The sequence below is a fragment of the Cyprinodon tularosa genome, unplaced genomic scaffold, assembly GCF_016077235.1.
Source record: "Cyprinodon tularosa strain WSP-4 unplaced genomic scaffold, ASM1607723v1 ctg71, whole genome shotgun sequence".
NCBI classification, from domain to species: Eukaryota; Metazoa; Chordata; class Actinopteri; order Cyprinodontiformes; family Cyprinodontidae; genus Cyprinodon; species Cyprinodon tularosa.
This window is the reverse complement of record NW_024039463.1, coordinates 1,260,653-1,280,434: the sequence shown is the minus strand read 5'-3', so window position 1 is coordinate 1,280,434 and position 19,782 is coordinate 1,260,653. Positions and strand designations below refer to the sequence as shown.

Sequence of the window (19,782 nt, the reverse complement as noted above, 5' to 3'; positions counted from 1 at the left end):
AAAGGGAAAAACAAAAAACAAAAAAAAACAACGGTTATGTTGAATATAATGTCACAGAGTTTAGGTGGAAATTTTCATTTCACTTTGGAATTTGTGCATCTTTGTTTTTAGGTATATGAAGAAAACTTCCCATTCATGTTTTAAATCAGCAAAGCTGCTCAATTATGCCCGCAAATAATATGATAATATAAAAAGCACAAACAGCTCTGTTGCAATTAACTTTGTTTTGAAGACCCAACCAGGAAGCCAACAACCTACAGTACTGTGTGTATAGTTTATTGTACTGCTGCGCCTCCTTCTGGTAAGTTTATGGAAATGCATCAATGTCTGCAAGCAGGTACCAACATAGCTTGCCACTAGAGGCCACCTTATGCATATTACTGTAAAGAAAATTAATTTAAATTGATAAATTATATTTATTTATTAAACACAGTGATGCATCTCAAGTAGCCTATTTATTTCTGCTTACTGGTTCACAGCTAGCATATATTTGTTATTGTTTTATTCTTATAATTGATCCATTTAGAAATAAAAATTAAATATTCTCAGTTTACAACACAATCGTTTGGCCTTATTATGGCCTACATTTGACATTTTGTTGATTATAAACATCCTTCCATCTTATAGCATAAGCCATGGACAAAAAGATGCGCAGACAGAGTTGAGACTGAGCATACACTGAGGTGTTTAATAAAGTTGACAGTTTATACTGTTTGGGACTTCACAGAAGAACAAATTCTATGAAAGAGTTGTTTACTTCATATTATACAGAATAAGAGAGGGAAAAAAAACAAATTAATTACACATGAAAAAAGCCAATATTTGCACTTTTTGTGTGGAATACAAATTTTGTACAACAACATCTAGCATAGTTTCATAATTGTTCAATAGAAAGTTCACTTGAATAATTATTGTATGTTTAAAAATAAAATAACACATTCAAGCAAAAAAAAAAAAAATGCAGATTAACTTAAAATCTATTTCAATTTCAAAACAAATAATTTCATCATTGGCAACAAAGTCCAGCTTGTGCCGCCAAACTGCCTTGAGCGCTCAAGACCGAAAACAGCTTCTTTATTTACGTGAACAATCAACTACAGACACTTACCAAACATTTAGTTCTGTTTATAAAAGCCATGGAGCAAAGCGATGGATTCTTGAACAGCAAGGTAAAGAAACTCCTCTTCAGAGGTTCATCGATAACCCTTTCCTTTCACATTCATCTGTTGTGCACAATTTGGATGAGGAATAACAGAGCAACGTGTATCACTGTGCATTCGCCATGCTTCTTCGTATGTGTGTCTGTGGTGAGGAGAGGCAGATCTGGTCCCACATAAATGATGTTTGCATTGCACTTCCTTAAATGAGAGAGAATAAACATGGTGCAATTTCTCTTTGGGATAAGGCATTTCCTAACTGTGCATATAGGTAGAGCGACTACAAAATTCCCTGATATGTCATCGAGTGCTAAAAAAATGTGCTCAACTATGAGGCGCTGCTGCCAAGACAGGCTGATGGTTTCTGTTGAAGTCATTCATTATTGCTATTTTCCTCTGCTGTGTTAAACTGGATTACAATATGAATAACTGGAGTCAGTGTGTATAACGTTTTTTGCAAATATAATAAAACTGCTGTTTTTTTTCACATTTTGTCACATTAACTCCACAAACCTTAATGCATTAAACATATATGCGATGTAACAGACCAACAAAGTGGTCTAAAATATTTTTTTCTCTTTTTTGAAAATTAAACTATGAAAAGTTTGGCCTCGATTTGTTTTTGTATCTAGAAGTCTCCTTTTAGAGTCCATCTGGGAGTAATTTAGGAGAGCATAGAGCATTAATCAGGGAAGCAGCCTCTCTGAAAGAAGCACAGAGAGCCACAGAGCACTCTCAAAAATGGACTTGTAAAAAAGTCAGTAAGAAAGCCATGAAAAAATTTAATCAGAGTTGTCATTTGTAGTCTGTAGCGATCTGAGTGGAACAACGAAAAAAGGTAGAAGGATGCTGCTCTGGACAGATGAGATCAAAACGGAAGTTTTGGTCCTCATGCGCCTAATACACCATCATTTGGTTAAAACACATCATTTGCAGCGTTATCCAAATGGGATGTGTTTTTTTTAGCAGAGAAAGGGAAACTGAGTTAGTTCCTCATCTTCTGAGAAGATAACTCAAAACATAAAGTCAGGTTGCGATGGAATACGAAGGAATGAGAGCTCAGGCTGGTATGGAAACTTCCTGAAACACTTTCTCCAACCTGGCTGAATTTGAGATGTTTGGCAAAACGCTGGTCACTAAATATGAAAAGCCAAAGAGATGCACCTAAAATGATTTGAGGCTCTAACTGCAACAAATTATTGCACCAGAGAAGAAATTATTTTATTTGAATGTTAAAAAAGGTGCAATTTGTGTATCCTTTTTCTTCTATTTCAGAGGCGTTGCATTTTGTTGGTTATTCATATACGACCCCAAGAAATTAAATTTTGTTTGCTTTGTGGCGGCACAATGACAAAATGTGAAAAAGTTCAGGCTTTATGAATACCTTTGCAAATCACCATTAAAAAAAAATAAAAATAAAAATGAGAAGATGGGCCAAACAGATTGATGATCTTAAAATTGTAGTCCAGTAACTTCCAGCTGCGGCACTTTAGAATAGGAGGCTAACAGTCTGACACTCTTTCCCCTGACAGCCTGCAGACTTAGTATGTTTAGTAATGACATCATATATTTCATATTTCATGTGAAGAGGGGTTGACTCTGCATAGATCTAAAATGGTGTAAACCGTGGGAAGGGCGGGGCTGATGGATGCCCTAGGTCATTAACTCACACAAGACAAGTGCCATGGAGAATGCACAGTGAAATCTGTCTCGTACAGCAACATTCTCATACAAATGTGTGCCTCTCAGCAGGAAATGTTGAACTGGTCAGTGTGCTATTATCTGAATTATGGTTTGTGTCTTGTACAATTGAGAATCAAAAAAGCCACAACCCTGTTTTTACTAGTCCTTTTACAGTGTAATAACACAGGTTTTATGCCATAACAGACTCTATCTTTTCTGGCTTCTAATGTTCATACTACAGGGTTACAGCACTTTCACTAAATGGAGATCAATGTTTGATAAAATCCGCTGAGCCAATCAAATTATTATATTATTATTTACAACCACGTGTGGGTGCCCATAGATGGTTATTTTTGTGTTAAAGTCACCAGCAGCTTCTTCTAGGGGTTCAGTTTCATTAGCTTAAATAACAAAGTTCAGTAGCAGAATGGCTACACAATGAATTATTCTCTGGTGTGTTTGATCCTGGATTTAGGCAGTGGCAATAACTCTAGCACCTTGTGTTGGAGCATAATCAGTAATAAAAACTTCTACTTCCCCTGGGTTTATTGTCATCCTTTAAACAAAACAAAAAAAAACAACCAAATGGATACAAGTTTGACCTTATCGAGTTCATTTTAAAGTGTATTGAGGGCAAACAAGAATAAACCAACAATTAACCAAAAACATGTCTGAATTTATGCTGAATTGACTCAACAAAATCGTAAATTTTGGACCAGTGACTTTTTTAAGGGTCCACTTACTGTAAACTCAGCTGTAAACCACAAAAATATACTTTCTTGAAAACGGTGTGCTCACCACCCTGGCAATATATATATTAAAGTTGCTATTTACACAACAATGACAAAAGAAAGACAAAACGCTTGGCTCAAAATTTTTACATTGTACAAATAGACTAGCAAATGTCCATGGCTTTTCAATATCTGATTGAAGAATCTGCTTCTTGTGGATGTTTACCACGCAACAAAGCACAATTAAAAATACAAAGTGTGAAAAAAAATATATATAAAGAAGAAGAGGCAGCGTTTGAGCGAACTGTAAAGAGATTACAGCAACTGTACAAAACAACTAATAAATTCCAGCTTTGGCTTATTTAACCGATGGACTGTTGCTTAAATGTGAACGTGTTGGCTTACTAACCAGCTCAACTGGACAGGTTTGCATCATCTTAACTGTTTATTTATACACCATACTCTTTGAAATTATAAAATTAATTATAATTATTGCAATAAATTCTGAAACTATTTTATTTTTACCTCCCATATTGTTGTTTTAAAGTTCTCTCAGCTTATTAAAGAGCCCTGGATGACTTTGACTCAATGTGCTCTGCATCTATTGATCCTAAGGGTTTAAATAAAACTTGAAAGACCCTGTTTAAATCAAAACCTGTGTGGTTGCAGCGTTGGATTTCAACACAGTTCTTGCAGTGAACATCATATGTAATTAGAGAGTCCTTAGCCTGAAAGCGACACAAATTTCTGGGATTGTTTGCGAACTTGCGAGCACAACAGCAAAACAGCAACTACAAGTAAGTGTCTGACTAGACCAGTGGCTACAATAATCTACCGCCTATTTTATTTTAACAAATTTCTCTCAGCTGCAGACGTCCTCTAAACTGCAGAAAGTACCTGATACACCTGCTTGTACACAAAATTCGTTTAGATTATTTAAACCTCCTGTATCAGTTTGAGAAATGACTGAGATATGCCCTGACATCTTCTAACATTATATCTCAGAATTACAAATTAAGGTGGAGTTGAATCATATTAATATTGACAGCTCTAAGGACCCCTGCTCTGTCTTTTATCCCCATGTCTAATCCCTCCCTTCCTCTATCTGTCTGGCTGGCGACTGCAGACCAGATCAAAGCTCCTTATGTCACCCAAGTGTCCATGCGCAAGCGCTTGACCGAGGGGCTCTCCCTGTCCTCAGAGACAGCAGGGGGTCTTCCAAGTCCAAGCGGAGAATGGAAGTCCGCCCGGTGGTCCTCGCGGTCACTGCCATCGTAGGAGCTGCAGGACGAGCTGAGGCTGTCGGCGGGCGAGCGTCCCAGGACCTCCTGTCGGCTGGATCCTTGCTGCGGCTGCTGCTGCGGGGGGAACCCGGATGGGGTGACCCGCCCGCGGGGCGGAGATATTGGCTCAGACTTGATGTTTATGCTCTGGCTGGTGTTGATAGATAAGTTGGAGCCCTGAGGTAGGTGACTTCCACCACTGCAGCAGAGATAGAAAGAAAATTTGATGTTGAGTTTACAAAAAAAAAAAAAAGTGTTTAAAGGCAGGATGTAAGCGCATGATTCAGCATATCACAGAGCAACGTGGGTGTTGCTTTCATACAAGGGCATCTGTAGAGTGTGCCTTTGTTTGGAACTGGGTTACTCACACCAAAGAATTAAGAGCTGCCTGGCCTAGTTGATGCTGTTGCCATGCAGACATGGAGCCCAGAGAGAGCCCAGGAGAACCAAAGCCCTGCAGGGAGGAGATCTCCGCACTGCTCAGCGAGTACTCTGTAAAAAACAAAAGCATCCACATACACTAAGAACTAACATTTTACATTATATTGCTGTGTGCTGCTGAGAAACAGAGCAAGAACCAGGAATGTAAACTACAAACGGTCCCAGTTAGTGTAGTGATGGGGCAGAAGGTGCAGACTCACCAGCAGGATTGTAGGCGGTGGGCATGCCTGAGTAGACCAAGCCCTGTGGGGGTAAGCTGGGGGTGGTAACAGACACAACAGGAGTGGCAAGCGGCTGGGTGGACTGGGAACTGCTTATCCTATGGGTGTTCTGTAAGACACACAGAAAAGCAACACGGAGAAAATAAATGCAACCTGTCTCACAAAATAGTCTTAAAAAACAAAACACACCTTTCATTTTATCTAAAAAGAAAGGTACCAAACGTCTACCACAAGGTGGCAGCAAAGCTAATAAGGCTGATAAGAAAAATAATGAACAGAATTTTAACACTAAAAACACAAAATCAGCTAGAGTAAAAAAAAAAAGAAAGTTTAATTTACTTCATTAAATTGCCTTATAAAGGAAAACTAGTATGTAAGCCACACATAACATATCTTAAGGTTTTCTTATTGTTCATATGAATAATTGAGGCTTACAACACACCAAACGTCAACGAGAATTTAGAGAAAATTATGATACTATATGATACTGATACAAACTGGGAATTTGATACAGAAATGTTAGTTTATTGGTTACTATGTCTGTTTGTTGTACATGGGCTTCTTATGCATGGATCACTAAAACAAATTAAAAATGGCATAGAGGCGGAACATCTGAGTGTCTCCTGTGATATTTAAGAAGCCCAGATTGCTTTAACGTTGGCTTCAGCTTGCCTGCATTGATGTCTCTTAGGTCTTTCATTTTTCTGTTTGCACTAGTGTCTCTATTGTGTTAAGGCTGAGTAGGTTTACCAGGATACCAGGAACGTTAAATAAGGGATCAGTACTTCTGGCTGATAATAAAATTAAAATCTCCAAAGAGATTATTAGCAGAGGGAAGCATGAATTACCCTGAAGTTTCCTGGTTTTCTGCTGACTTTGGATTTCTTAAAACAAAGCGAACCCACATCAACGGATGGCATGGCCCTCCACATCAAACTGTAAGGGACCGTGGAAATTTCCTACTAGACCTGAAGGAGTTTGCTATCCTTCCCTTCTGTTCTTTCTCCACATCTGGGCCATTTTTCTTCTTAGTCTGGCTTAGATCAGAGGTTATACTACTTCACATTTAAAGCCATCTAAAATCTCCAGTTATTCCTCTTGTTTTTGTATGCTTTCAAACTACATTTTTTTTCTCCCTTAAACTTTCCACTAATGTTTTTGGATACAAAAATCAATGAAGTGTCAGTTGATTTGACGATAACCTTATGGAGGTAAAGTAAGGTAATTTTATTGGTATAGCAGTTTTCATTAGAAATAAAATCCAAAGTGCAGTACATAAAAAAAGGAAAAGAAAGACCATTGAAATGTAAATTGTAGTGGCATAAAAGTTAGAATAGAAAATTATCCCACAATGGGGAAATTCTGGTGCTTACAGCAGCAAAAAGATTATAGAAAAATTATAGAAAAATATTATTAAATAAAAAAAATATATATACATTTTTAATAGTTAAAATGATGAGATGGTTATAATATGAATGATCAGAAAAAGGCAAGTTGAACTGCAAACTTAAACTTATGTTTACATAACACAATCAAAGTCCACTCTAATAAAATGAATTTTTAATCTTCACTTTTTTTCTCAGGTTTTCAGCAGTTTTAATGTTTTGTGGGACTTTATTACAGATAAGTGAAGTATAAGAACTAAAAGCTACTCTGGGGATTCAAAGCAGAAGACCTGTGAGGTCTGGCCGATTGATACACTGAGCAATTCTGTAATGTATTTTACTGCTAATCCACTCAGTGATCTATAGACTTACAGAAATATTTTAGTCCATTCTCAGACATACAGAGAGCCAGTTTAAGGACTTTAGAACTGGTGTGATGTGCTCCACTATCTAAGTGTTAGTGAGGTCGCTGGCCGCATCCTCACTACCTTCACTAACACCACTGCAAAAGTAAATTCTACTAAAGATGAATACAGTCATTTGTTTTTCTAGATTCTGCTGAGGTGAAGGTGCCAGTGACTCATCGCCACAATTGTACAAACCAGAAAATAAATGCATTACTTTTGTATTAAAAGCATAAGATTTAAGCCACAGATGCAAGTCCTCCTAAAATGATTCTAATACGTAAAATTAGGAGGGAAACACTAATGTATATATAGTATAGGTAATAAGTGGGACAGAGTAGACCCATACGATCCACTCTAAGACATTCTGTCAGATAAACATTCAGTTCAATAACAGAGTGAGACAACAGATCGCTTTTACACTCACATAGCACCCGAATGAGATATTGCAAGAGGATAACGCAAATGACACATTTCAATTCCCAGAGTGACGCACAGAAAAGCTATGGTGGTTTTTTTGGTGTAGTGGCTGGCATGCATCCACACAAACACACCTACACAGCGTGGTACGGTCAAGCAGTGAGCTTTGCTGTGAGCTTCAAAATGCACACGGAGGCTAATAATCAAAAGCAGACAGACAGAAGTTTTTAAAACAATACTGCGACAAGCCCTCCGTAAGTAATAAAACAAACATGTGTGCAGCTGCCAATACTTGTGTTCATAGCTGAATTGCATCATAAAGTTGATGGTTTCCTTGAATTGTTCCAACGCTATCCGGCCAGATGACTTCACCAAACCCCAAGTATCTCACACTATGATTTCATTTTGAATGACGTAATCCCCTCTCCCTCAGTAAAAAAAGAATATATGATTTCTGTTTGTTCTTCAATTGTTACTGAGACTCCTGGTGATTAACATTTAAATGCTTGGAATAGAGGAGCCAATTTAAAAGCCCAAGACAGTCTTTACAGGCCAAACTTAATGCATGCAATGAAAAATGCAGTTGTTTTTGAAAAATCCTCTTAAGGAAAACTGTCTTCTCTTTGAACCTGGCTTCAATTCACCATCTGTGATTACTCAAAGCGTGTTAACATTTCAGCCATTTGCCCGGGCATTTGTCAAACTCACCAAATCCATTTCCTCCTCCTCCAACTGCCCTCGACAGAAGGAAAGAAGAGAATTACGGAGCAAAGTGCTCATGGTGGGGGGGGGGGGGTGGTTCACCATCAGAATTTTATAGTAAAAGGGAAGTAAATGAAAGTAAGACTGCTAAACAGTTCTACCATCAATTTAAAATCTTAATCTTTATGAGCATTTATAAACAGTTCTGACAATGACCAAATCCTCAATCAGACTATCTGTGTAACTTGTAACTGATAGGGGATATAGACTGAAACTGTTCTCAAACCCTGACAGTAGCTCATAATCATCATAATCTAAAGATAAAGTTTCTTTCCTGTTCACCAACAATGCTCCCTGAGCCTGAAAGGAGAAACAAGAAGCCCATCTTCCATCTTTCCTTTGCTGTGGGACACACTGTGAGCAGGCAAGGGTTCCTAATACTCCTCCTCAATCAATAGCTGTGGGAAGACACGACAAGGGCGACAAGATATTATCTGGCTCACACCCTGGGCCCCTGATTAAGTCTTCATCTACACTCTGTCACACTGAGATGTGATTAATTTAATACCATTATGGCCTAATGACAGGCTGTCTGCAGACCTGCCAGGGCAGGCACCTTCTATCGTCTCTGCAGCTCAGGCAAGAATGAAGCAACCTGCAGCCCATCCTGAACCTGTTTCAGACCACCAACAGCACATCCTGTCTGCTCCTGATGCATCTAAGCCAACATACCTCACCTCAAGAACAACAAATTTAATTTAAAAAATGCCTTATAGTAGGAGAGCTCCTTTTGACTAAATGGAAGCTTAATGAAGAGTTTCATTGACAAACGATTCCAAAACCTCAGCAACATTTTTACACAGATCCTGCAAAGGACTTCTGAATGATGCTGCCTCGTTTCCCTGGTCTGTCAATCTTTGTGTTTTTTTCTATTCATATATTTCTTATAGCTGTAATCTGATTATACCTTCTCCCGACCTTGCATTATCTTTATTGTAGGTCTTGTTCATCAATCTTTAAGATAAAATAAAAAAACATTTACAGAAATGCTGCATAAAAAGATCCTTCCATTCCCACCTAATAAATATGCTAAATATTTCCATTTGCAGAATATTTCATGTGCATTAAAGAAGTACCCTAAAGTTTTTCCCTAAGCTCATATGTTACAAAAAATGCAAAAACAACATTGCTGTAGTATGCAACTTCACTGCAGATAAACAAAGACATGAATGAGGTAATCCATGCAATGCTGAGGTGATTGTCAAAGACATGTGCAGGCAAATCCAGCACCACTTTTTACTATGAAAGTTCTCATATTGCCTCTCAGGTCCTCAGGCTGATCAAACTGGTGTGCAGTGGTGTGCTCTTTACTCACCAGCGGGGGCATCATCCCCTTGCTCGATGGAGGGATGACAACCCTCAGGTCTGGCTTGCGGTTCCCCATTCCTAAGTTCCCCCCAGGAGGCGGCGGAGACTTAGTAGGCATGACTTTACCCAGGCCGTTGCCACTGGGTGTGCTGAGGATGCTCGGCGAGCCCCTGGGGTTAACGAAGCCGTTCCCTGCAGAGACACACAGAAAAGGAAACGCATCATCAAACCAGGGCACCATGACTGACAACACTCCCGGCCATCAGAGAGACCTCTCATGCCGTCTTGTTCCGCAGCTCGCGTTCAGCACGCGGTGTTAAGTGTTTCCAACCCTCTGGGAAGTTTTAATCGACTAGGATAATTATCTTGCACATTTACAAAAATAAAACGTCCATTTCAAAATTGATGAGCCTTTAATTTTTTATTGTGAATGATTACATTAAAGGCAAGACTTTGCATCTTGGGGATGAGGCGCAGTTCATTGGCAAATGTACTGTGACCACTTAAAAGAAAGAAAAAATTATTACAGTTGAGGAAATGTTCTGCTATGTTAGTTTGTCAAGCAGAAAACAGAAAAGTGCAAGAGTTTGGTCTCAACAGTCACACCTTGGTAACTGTAGTCATTAGTCATTTCCTTTATCATTATTCTTATTTTTATAACACAACAAACATGAATCCAAGCAGGTTATTTTCAAAATTAGTAACCCAACTACTACAACTTCAAAAAGGATAAATCTCATCAATGGATTAGGACAGATTAGTAAAATTAGGAAAAATAAAAATTAAGAAATATTCGCTGCTGGAGTTAAAGTTGTTAGGAGTTCTCTCTCATGGCATGAGCTGCATTAGTACAGATTAGCACACATTTAACAAAAGCAGAAAACAGACTTGCTTTGAAGATCCACTTTGAGTTTGTCTGTTACAAGGACTCATTGTCCAACCGTGATAAATTGCAGCTGCCTGCAAGTGTCTGCATCTGCTTAGTTTTAAACTGTTGACATGTTTTAACACGTCTTGTAAAAAATAGAAGAGATAGTTCCTGTTTTTGCAAACCTACAATATTTTTGTTGCTTTTTTTTCATCAGCACTGTATTGTATGACTCATCTGCACAAGGTCTGCAGCACTTTAATAAAACCTAGGCCCTCAATTGTTGGAAGACCAAAATGGCACAAGAGAACAAGTAATACTTTGAGTGCACTTGAATTTTAAAAGGATTGTGCTTTTAATGCACATTTGATTGGAATTTAAAAACTTAGCTTTATATCTGAAAATTATGAGGATAAAAAGAATTCATGTTATCTCCCAAAACATCAACAGATCAGTAACACTTTAACAAGTTGCTGACTTGTCCATTGTCTTTAGCCGACAGAAACACAAAGTGTGTACATGACTAGGTGGCTCGGGGGTAAAAAAACATAATGGAACAATAGCCCTCACTGAATGCAGATAAGGCTAGCAACAATTCATGGCCAAATAAACACTTATGGAGCCTACAATAGTATCTCACAGCTGAATCAACAGTGTGTACAAGCAGCTATCGCCATCAGCTCTGGCTTTGATCACACACAAGGCTTGGCTGCCGCTGCAAGAAAACAGTGTTTACAGAATTAGCAGGGTAAATGTCCAATGCTCCAAAAATAGCAAGTCTGATTAAAAACAGCCAGGATGTCATTTTGTGGGAATGAGAAGTTAGAGCAAATAGGATTTCATGTTAAGGAATAGAAGGCAATGTGGCAATTTGGCACATAAAGAGCAATCTGAAAACAAGCAGCAAGCTGGTGTTTAACTCTGGCAGAAGTCTGAAGTGAACATTAAACATGAAGTTGTTTTTGAGAGAAAACAGGACAACAGGGATGACAAATTGGCTGTTTTCACTACAGACATTTTGACTTACAGGAGGAGGGAGCCACCATCCCTGTCATTACTGGATTGTTTGTTTTAGCTCCGGAACCACATTGTTGTTGTGATTTGTAACAGCACTCCCTATATTGTAAATGCTGCATGCTCAGAAGGCCAGCTTACTGGAGTCTCTTTTTACATTGTATCGCAAACGTATTCAAACTAAAACTCTTGCACATATAAGAATATGGCCTTAAAACCACTACTTTGGTTTATTTTACTGGGATGTATTTGTCAGACCTACACAGAGTAGCTCATAGTTATGATTAATGATGAATTTAAGAACTGGGGTGCATTTATATTCAGTCCTCTTAACTTAGTTACCCCTCTATATAATCTAGTGCAGTACAATATATTCTTGAGCCAACTAATTCTTTAATATAAATACTTTAGCTGTTCTGTGCAGGCCAGAACACAAGTGAACAAAAAGCCCCATGAAGACCAAGCAACACACCTCATGATTTTGCATGAGGTTGTGTTTTCACAGACAGTAGAGTAGATCTAGGTTAAAAAACAACTTCAAAAGCTTTGAAGATCTCACTGAGCACAGCTCGGCCAACTGAAAAGGGGAAAGAGTGCAGAAAGGGCCTGAGAAGCCAAAAGGCTCAGTGTAACTGTGGAGGAAAAAAGCCAAAAGAACTCTTGTATGAATTTTGCCAAAGGTCATGCAGTATGGGGGAAAGGTTTTCAACTCTGGTTCTCAGGGTCCCCTGTCTAGCTTCTTTTTGTTTTTTACCTACCTCCGCACACCTGACTTAAATAAATGAGTGATTAAAAGACCTCTGCAACCCTCGGAGGCTGTTGAGAAGGAAATACAATAATATCAGTCAGGTGTGTTGAAGTAGAGATACAGCTGAAACATGCAGGGCAGTGGGCACAGAGGACCAGGGTTGAAGCCCTTGGATATGGGAGCAAAAAAAAGGAAAATGCTGATCTGCTGAGTTGAGACAAAAATGTAAATGTACCTGCTAATTGCTAAATGTTCTATCTTGTAAAATGCTGCATCCCCCTCCCAGCATCAAAGCAGTAAAACATGGTGGTGGGGCCATCATACAGTACTATGGGAATGGAGACAAAAATTCTAGGAAAAATTTAAAGTATTGGGCAAAGGTGTCAGTCACTATATGGCTGACTGATACCTCAAAACAATATATATATATATATATATATATATATATATATATATATATATATATATATATATATATATATATATATATATATATATATATATATATATATCCCCTTTAAATCTATAAACTTTAATGATATGCAGCACAGGATACCCACAAGAACTCCCTTGTTCTGCTTATATGTCTGTGATTCTGTGGGTTTCATTTTGCCCAACTGATGTAATTGCTCCAAAACAATATCTGACCAAAACATCAGCATAAGTACCATGGCTGCTGTTTTTGTTATTGCAGTTTTACTAGTCATGCAACCCCAGGATCAATTATCATCTCAGTCAATGTGGATGTTTTTCTTTTTCTGCACTGACAGACAGAGGAGAGTGTATTACTCTGTCATCTGTTAGTTAATCGAAAGGCAAACATAGAAAATCTGCATTGCTTTCACTGATTGATTTAGGTTTGAATTCATCCGCTGGACTTTCTCATCTGACAAATGTCCCTGAGATGTCTGATGATGACTGAATGAAACGATTAGCCAGCATGTAAAAAAAATGTACTTGACCTAAAAAGTTAATTTAAAGCCAAGGCACCAGCCGCAATCTAAGACACTGCTTTAATTGATGACTGAGGGCTGTTTCTAACATCTGTCCTCATCCTATATTCAGACTTTCTGGCCCTTTAAGTCCTCTGCTACCTAAACCTGTCCACACTGAAGGATGCTAGGTTTATGATGGTCACCCTAAATTATTAACATAGTGTGGAAAACTGGGGGCATTACATAAGGCCTTGTGTTTACAACTGAAGCCTTCCATTTTTCTTTTCACGATCAGGGAAAAAGAACAGGGTGAGTTATTGTTCGCAGCATCCCACGTGTACGTATGTGTGAATGAGAACAAATAATGGGAGCCAATCAAGGACAACAGAAAGCGGCTTTCAACTAATATAAACCGTGTACTGATCTTTTGTTGGATCTCAGAGGAATAAGTGTGGGGGTAAAAAATAATTGCATCTACCATAAGGATTTAAAATATTTTGCTCATCCAACTAATCTTGGGCAAATAAATCAAAACGTACTGAGGAAGAAAATAAATATCCTAACATGAAGCTTTCACTAAACAGACCCAATTTCACTGCTGCACTACTCCATTAGGTTTAGTTCAGAACCCCTTTCTGTAGTTCACATTTTCTCATGATACAAACAAAAACTCTAACCAAGTGATACATAAATTCAACGGAGGATGGAGGAAATGTAGTTTTCCTATGTCTTAAGGTTCAATTAAGCCCCTCGTAAGGGTTGGTGGAACAACTTTTTATTGAAAGTTCTGCTGCAAATCTTTTAAGGATCTCCTGAAACCATTCTGCATGTCTTCAAACTATTTTTTCACCTATTTCTTTTGCAAAATAGCTCTAGCTCAAATAGCTAGGATTTTATTTCTCTTTCTTTTAAGTAAATAAAGGGGAACAGATTTTACAGCAAATTAAGTGTAACTCATGTTCAGCAGACACAGCTCCAGGTATTTCAGAGCCTCTCATTGCTTCATTCCTCTCTTATGGCACATTAACACCAAATGCATTTCAAGTGACAAAAAGTGTCCAACACCTCAACTTGGACACTTGTGCACATAAGTTGTAAGTGGTTAGAAACCCTTCTGATGCAGTCCTGAAGGAAGAATCCTGTTTTTCCTTTTTTTTTTCTCTTTCCTTGGCTATTTTTTTTGTGTACAATGGCAACTTTGATCAACAGTGGCTTAGCTGTATTAACTTTGATGAGTTTGGGAAAAAGTACTTTATTTAGTCAGTAAATCAGAGTTATGATCCTGCTTTTAAATATTGTGGTATTGTTTCAGGTGGCAGAACCCCAGCATGAAGACCCATGACCGCACCAGTAATCTCATTGACGATCCCTCAAACTGACCAGACTGTCAGGGATTTTCTGTTACTGGCAGAAAGTTAACATGAAGCATTTTTTTGAGGTTGAGGTAAAAACTGCAAGTACCAGAATATAAAATAGAATATTCTATGCCAGCGGGTTTTGAGATTTTTTGTTAGTGTATGTAATAAACAACTTTTTAGTAACACAATATTTCAGTGGAGTACTAATGATGACCAGAGCACTCTTTTTTTCCTGGTACATAAAAAAAATAATTCACCTGGCTTTTCTGTAATCTCAGTACCATTTAACTCCTTTGTATTTTTACATTTTTATAGTTTCATGCTGACAGCTCAGTAGGAGGAGAGATCATAGCTTGGATGAAGTGTCTGCTTCTATAAGCTAATTGACTGAATCAGTGCAAAACTTCAGATTTCCAACACTAGCTTCTGCAGCTTTGGATGAGCTTGTCGCTTCAATGCTCAAAACGCACCATACGACCTCTTGACACCACGTAGCGTGCACCCACCATAAACTCTGCATGTAAACCAGGCACCTCTTGCATTCAAAACATGTTCAGTATTGCCCCATTTACATTAGCCCTCTGAAACCAATCTGTGCCGTGTTCGGACTGAGCTTAGATCAGTTAACCGTGGCGAGCTTGGTTCTTAAATCATTTACACATCATGCTAGCACGGTTCCTCGCCTCCTATCGGTGGTCCACGATACTAGAGCTCTCAAAGCAGGAATTGCGCAAACAAAAATGGCAGCACACATGACATTCAGGAACTTATGATTGTTTATATAAGTGATATTTGATTGTTTGCGGAATATCAGGCAAAGAAGGAATCATCTCAATCTCGGCGTGATCCCAGGTTGCACTACTCACTTTTGATGCCGTTTATTGTTAATAAGCTGAGGAGAAGTTTGTGTTGTGAACAGGTGAAGAGATCAAAGCCGGACGCCGGAAATGAGTCAGCTGACAGTAAATAGAAGATGACGCAGTCTGCTCTTGAGCTATTTGCTATCAGGAACTGAGCCACAACTGAACCATGTCAAGCCCTGCTGTGGAACTAGTACTAGATATAGTGCAGTTCAGTTGTGTTTGGCACAGTCCAGTTCAGTTTTATTCCATTTACACTCAACAGTTATCTCGGCTTACCGTGCTTGGACCACTCTCGGCACGGTTTTAAAAGGGTAGTGTATTTGAATCAGTGTGACTGGATGATCTGGTGAACTGTAAAATGCCTTGAGATGATATGTGCTGTGAATTAGCACTATAGAAATAAACTGAATGGAATGAGTCTGACCAGCGCTGAGTCCAACGTGTTGTTTTTGGTCATACAGTGTTGACAGTTAGATCACATCAGAGCACCGGTTCTGTCAGACCAGCATACCCATAATCAATTAACATGCGCAAGATTTGCATTTATTGTATTTGTTTTATAGAAAAAATAGACTTTAAACTACCTCAAAGGGCAAAAATCTGTTTAGTCATGCACACAAAAAAAATTTAAGGTCAGATCGCCATACGCTTCAAAAAACATAAAAAAAGTAAGTAATTAAGTAGTTTTTTTGTACATGACCAAAGGGATACGCAGCTGTTGAGGTTGTTAAAGGTGTTTTTCTTACAAAACTAAAGGGATAAAATAAAGGAATAAAATTAAGAGATAAACGGGGTTTTGACTATGACTATGTTCATCTCACAGAACACCAGGCCGAACAGTGTAGGAACATACATTGTGAGCTCTGAATTTTTAAACCCTTTGTCATACAGTCTGAAGCTGTAGCTACGTAGATTGAAAATATGGTGCAGTGTACAGTATGCCCGGCTAAAGGGGAGAAGATAAATATAAAGAGAGTAGAAAGAAAAAAAAGAAAAGAGAAAAAAAAAAGAAGAAAAAGAAAAATAAAATTAAATAAAAAAAAATAAAAAAAATAAAAGGGTAGTGTAAACCGGTATACAATTGCACCCTTAGACATGATGCAACCATGTTTAAACGTAGGGCCGTTGTGTTCCAAATGAGTTAAGGCGTAGATTTCTTGCCATAGACGATATTTTCCATGTGGACCAAAAAGTAAAATTTTTGTCTCATGTATGGATCAATGCATGAAGCATGACTAGTAGTTAAGGTTTACAAGTTCAAACGGTTTGAGTTCTGTTGCACCTAACACTTTTTGTGACAGCCATTGAAAACTGTTTATAAAAAATATAACATATAAACATTGATGTTAGTGTGGTTAAAGTAACACACTACAAAAATGTTCCATGGCTATGAGTACTTATAGTGCAGAAAATAGGAAATATGATTCTCTACTTTAAAAGCATATTCTTCCAGGTCAGATAATAAGTTAAGCTAAAATACATGGTGCTTGGTGTTTTAATCTCCCAACTTCACTACAGCTTTCAGACGTCACAAGGACCAGTGGATGCGATTAATTGGATTCGTACAAGTTGCAGACTTGGAGTGTGCACGGTTGTATTAAAAAAGTTTAAAAATAACTTCAAAGAAAAGTAGTTGTGTTTTTAAAGGTGCTGATGAGCCATTATCTCAGCCACAGACAAGGACAACAGATGGCCTATTTGAGAAAAAAAAAAACAGCAGCAGCCAATGAATGTGGCCAATGGTGCTCACAGTGGCACTATACAAGCACATATGAGACAGAACACTTGAAAACATAGCAAAAAAACAGGAAATTAGAATAGTAGTTATAGAACTAGATGTGTTCCTGAGCATTGTCCTCTGTCATTTGTGACACCATCTAAATAGAAAAGAGATATCACATGATTCATCTTCCATCTGTCCCCTTTGAATGCCTTAACAGCGCTCATGACTGTGGCTCGTGAAAAATCATAAGTATGTCAGGAAGGGTCATCTGACATGGGGGCCTGAGAGGCTTGTTCTGTTTGTGGCCTCGGCTCCTCTGCAAACACAGTACAAGCAACAGCTGCAACATGTTTGTACTTTGCCTAATGGTGACTACAACACCCCCCTCGGTAGGGATGAGGTCTCGACCCAGATAAGGAATCAAAACCTGCCGCCCATTTGATCATCTTCACTTACTGAAACGTTTAGAATAAAATAGCTCCAAAGAAAGACATCAACGTCATGCTGTTCTGTGAAGATATTTTGCATTTGACCGGTAATCCCACTGAGTCATAAAGAAAGAGTTAAACTCCACCTGCCTGCACAACTCACTGAACACATTTCAGCCATGACAGCCTGTCCGGTCATTGTGTACTAAGGACTTAGAAGGATGACATGGCCTGAATAGCTGCAGGGTTATGCTGCTCTAGGCATCTTAGCCATCCTCCCCGGCCTTATAAGGGCAGAGAGGGGGAAGGAGTGGGAAAACAGATGCACCTGTTAATAGGTCTCATTACAATGTCAGTGGACAGCTAATGACCTGCCTTAAAACATTTTTAAGCACAGAGAAGGAAAAAAAAATAAGTGTGTGGATTTTATTTTTTTATTTAAATTAGATTTACTTTTTCATGCAGCAAAATTAGTATCTGACCAACTCAAAATCCATGAGAGGTGGTTAGAAGGGTTTTGAAGCCATTTTTTTTTTTATTATTTAAAGGCATCTACCCAACCCATGTGCTAAGCAGGAGGCCTACCGGGCACAGCAACAGAGGGCTAATGAATCTCTCCAGGAGGACTTACCCGCTGGGCTGGAGCCCGCACCACTTGGCACTGAAAGGTCTGTGGTATCCAGCATGCCACCTAATGAGATGCACAGAGTGGATATGATTAACCATCTGCATCCTTTCTACAAGCGAGCAGAGCATGTGATGGAGATGCCAGACCAGACGTCAGAATGTCAAGCAATCTTATCCTCACAGAACATGAAAGTCTGCCTTGTTTCCTCTTGGTAGGGGGAGATTTTTAGAATAGATGTTGACGGAGAGCTAAATCAGCATGTCTTTCTTTGTTTTTTGTGAGTGTTAGCATGCTTATAGGAACCGAGCTAATGATCGTAGCATTACAGTTGGCGTCAGATCTTCGTCAAGCAGTTATGCATGCTCTCGGAAAGCAAGCTTTATATAATCTGACATACAGTACACCTTGAACAGAGCATATTTAAAGAAGAGCATTAAGGAAGCAAAAACAATACAGCACTGTGCAAGTGGGATGATAGTGTAAAAGATATAAATCTACTTTTCTCTTACTACCACTTAGAGTAGCTTTTAGCTTCAACAAAAGGGTCTAAATAACTCAGATTTATACTAAACAAGAACAATAAAAGAATTGACAACCAAAGGTAGAGTAAGATATTGGCTTCTAACAACATTCAATCAATACCTCACTGCAAAATGCCTGAACATCTCTAAACGGAATGCACTGTAGGTGTGCAAAACTACCAAAGAATTTTATTTTTGAAACAAGTTGGTGTTACACAAAATGAGAAATTAGATGACAAAGATAAAAGAATGAAAGAGGTAATAAAAAAAAAAAAAAAAAAAAAAAAAAAAAAAAGCAGCCGTTTAGTACATACCATTTGCTAGAAGTTCTAATGTGTGGTTAAAGCTCTTTTAGGAAGCTGGTTTCATGCATCCCCACTTTGCTCAGAGCAAAGAAATCCTACAAGAACCATTTTGATGGATTGAGTCAGATCGGTTATGCAAGAAGAGGTACATCTGACATGGTTTTGTTTTTTTTCAACAAGCTGATATAAGAGAAGGTGTGATGATGACATTTTTAGTGGGTGCGAAGACATTCTACAGTCGCTAGTTAAAAGTGTTAGTGTGAGACTACCTTGCATTAAGTCCCCCATAATCAATGCCATATGGGGCAATAATGAGAAATGCCTCTTTTTATTCTTTGAAATGAAGATCTACATCCGAAGATCGGGAAATATTTTTTTATAATTCTGAAGCAAAAATTCAAAAAATTGCTAGAAAAACTTCAAATAGGTAAACCTCACTAATAACACAGTGTTATAGGAGTAGCCATTCAAAATTTCCCCACTTTGATGGGTCCTTGGTTGGTCCTTGGCTGGACCCCTACAATTCCTTTTTTAAACATGAATCTTTCTACTAAAATATTCTTTCTGTCATGATTTGTGGACATTAAGATCTAAAG

The 19,782-nt window shown here is 38.3% G+C and overlaps 1 protein-coding gene across 8 annotated transcripts in view; it reads right to left on the bottom strand.

Moving 5' to 3' along the window:
• Window positions 1–3,430: 3,430 nt before the first annotated feature.
• Window positions 3,431–19,782, bottom strand: part of mef2aa (myocyte enhancer factor 2aa) — a 95,304-nt gene continuing 78,952 nt past the window's right edge. For 5 of the 8 annotated variants that reach the window (XM_038268748.1, XM_038268746.1, XM_038268752.1 and 2 more), the window contains 5 exons: window positions 18,364–18,423; window positions 9,803–9,987; window positions 5,496–5,625; window positions 5,223–5,346; window positions 3,431–5,053 (listed from right to left, as the gene is read on the bottom strand). In XM_038268748.1, the coding sequence (XP_038124676.1) occupies window positions 4,714–5,053; window positions 5,223–5,346; window positions 5,496–5,625; window positions 9,803–9,987; window positions 18,364–18,423 (839 nt within the window). In that variant the 3' untranslated portion in view covers window positions 3,431–4,713. The remainder of the gene's footprint in view (window positions 5,054–5,222; window positions 5,347–5,495; window positions 5,626–9,802; window positions 9,988–18,363; window positions 18,424–19,782) is intronic. The other 3 variants (XM_038268750.1, XM_038268753.1, XM_038268754.1) reach the window with 1 other exon arrangement.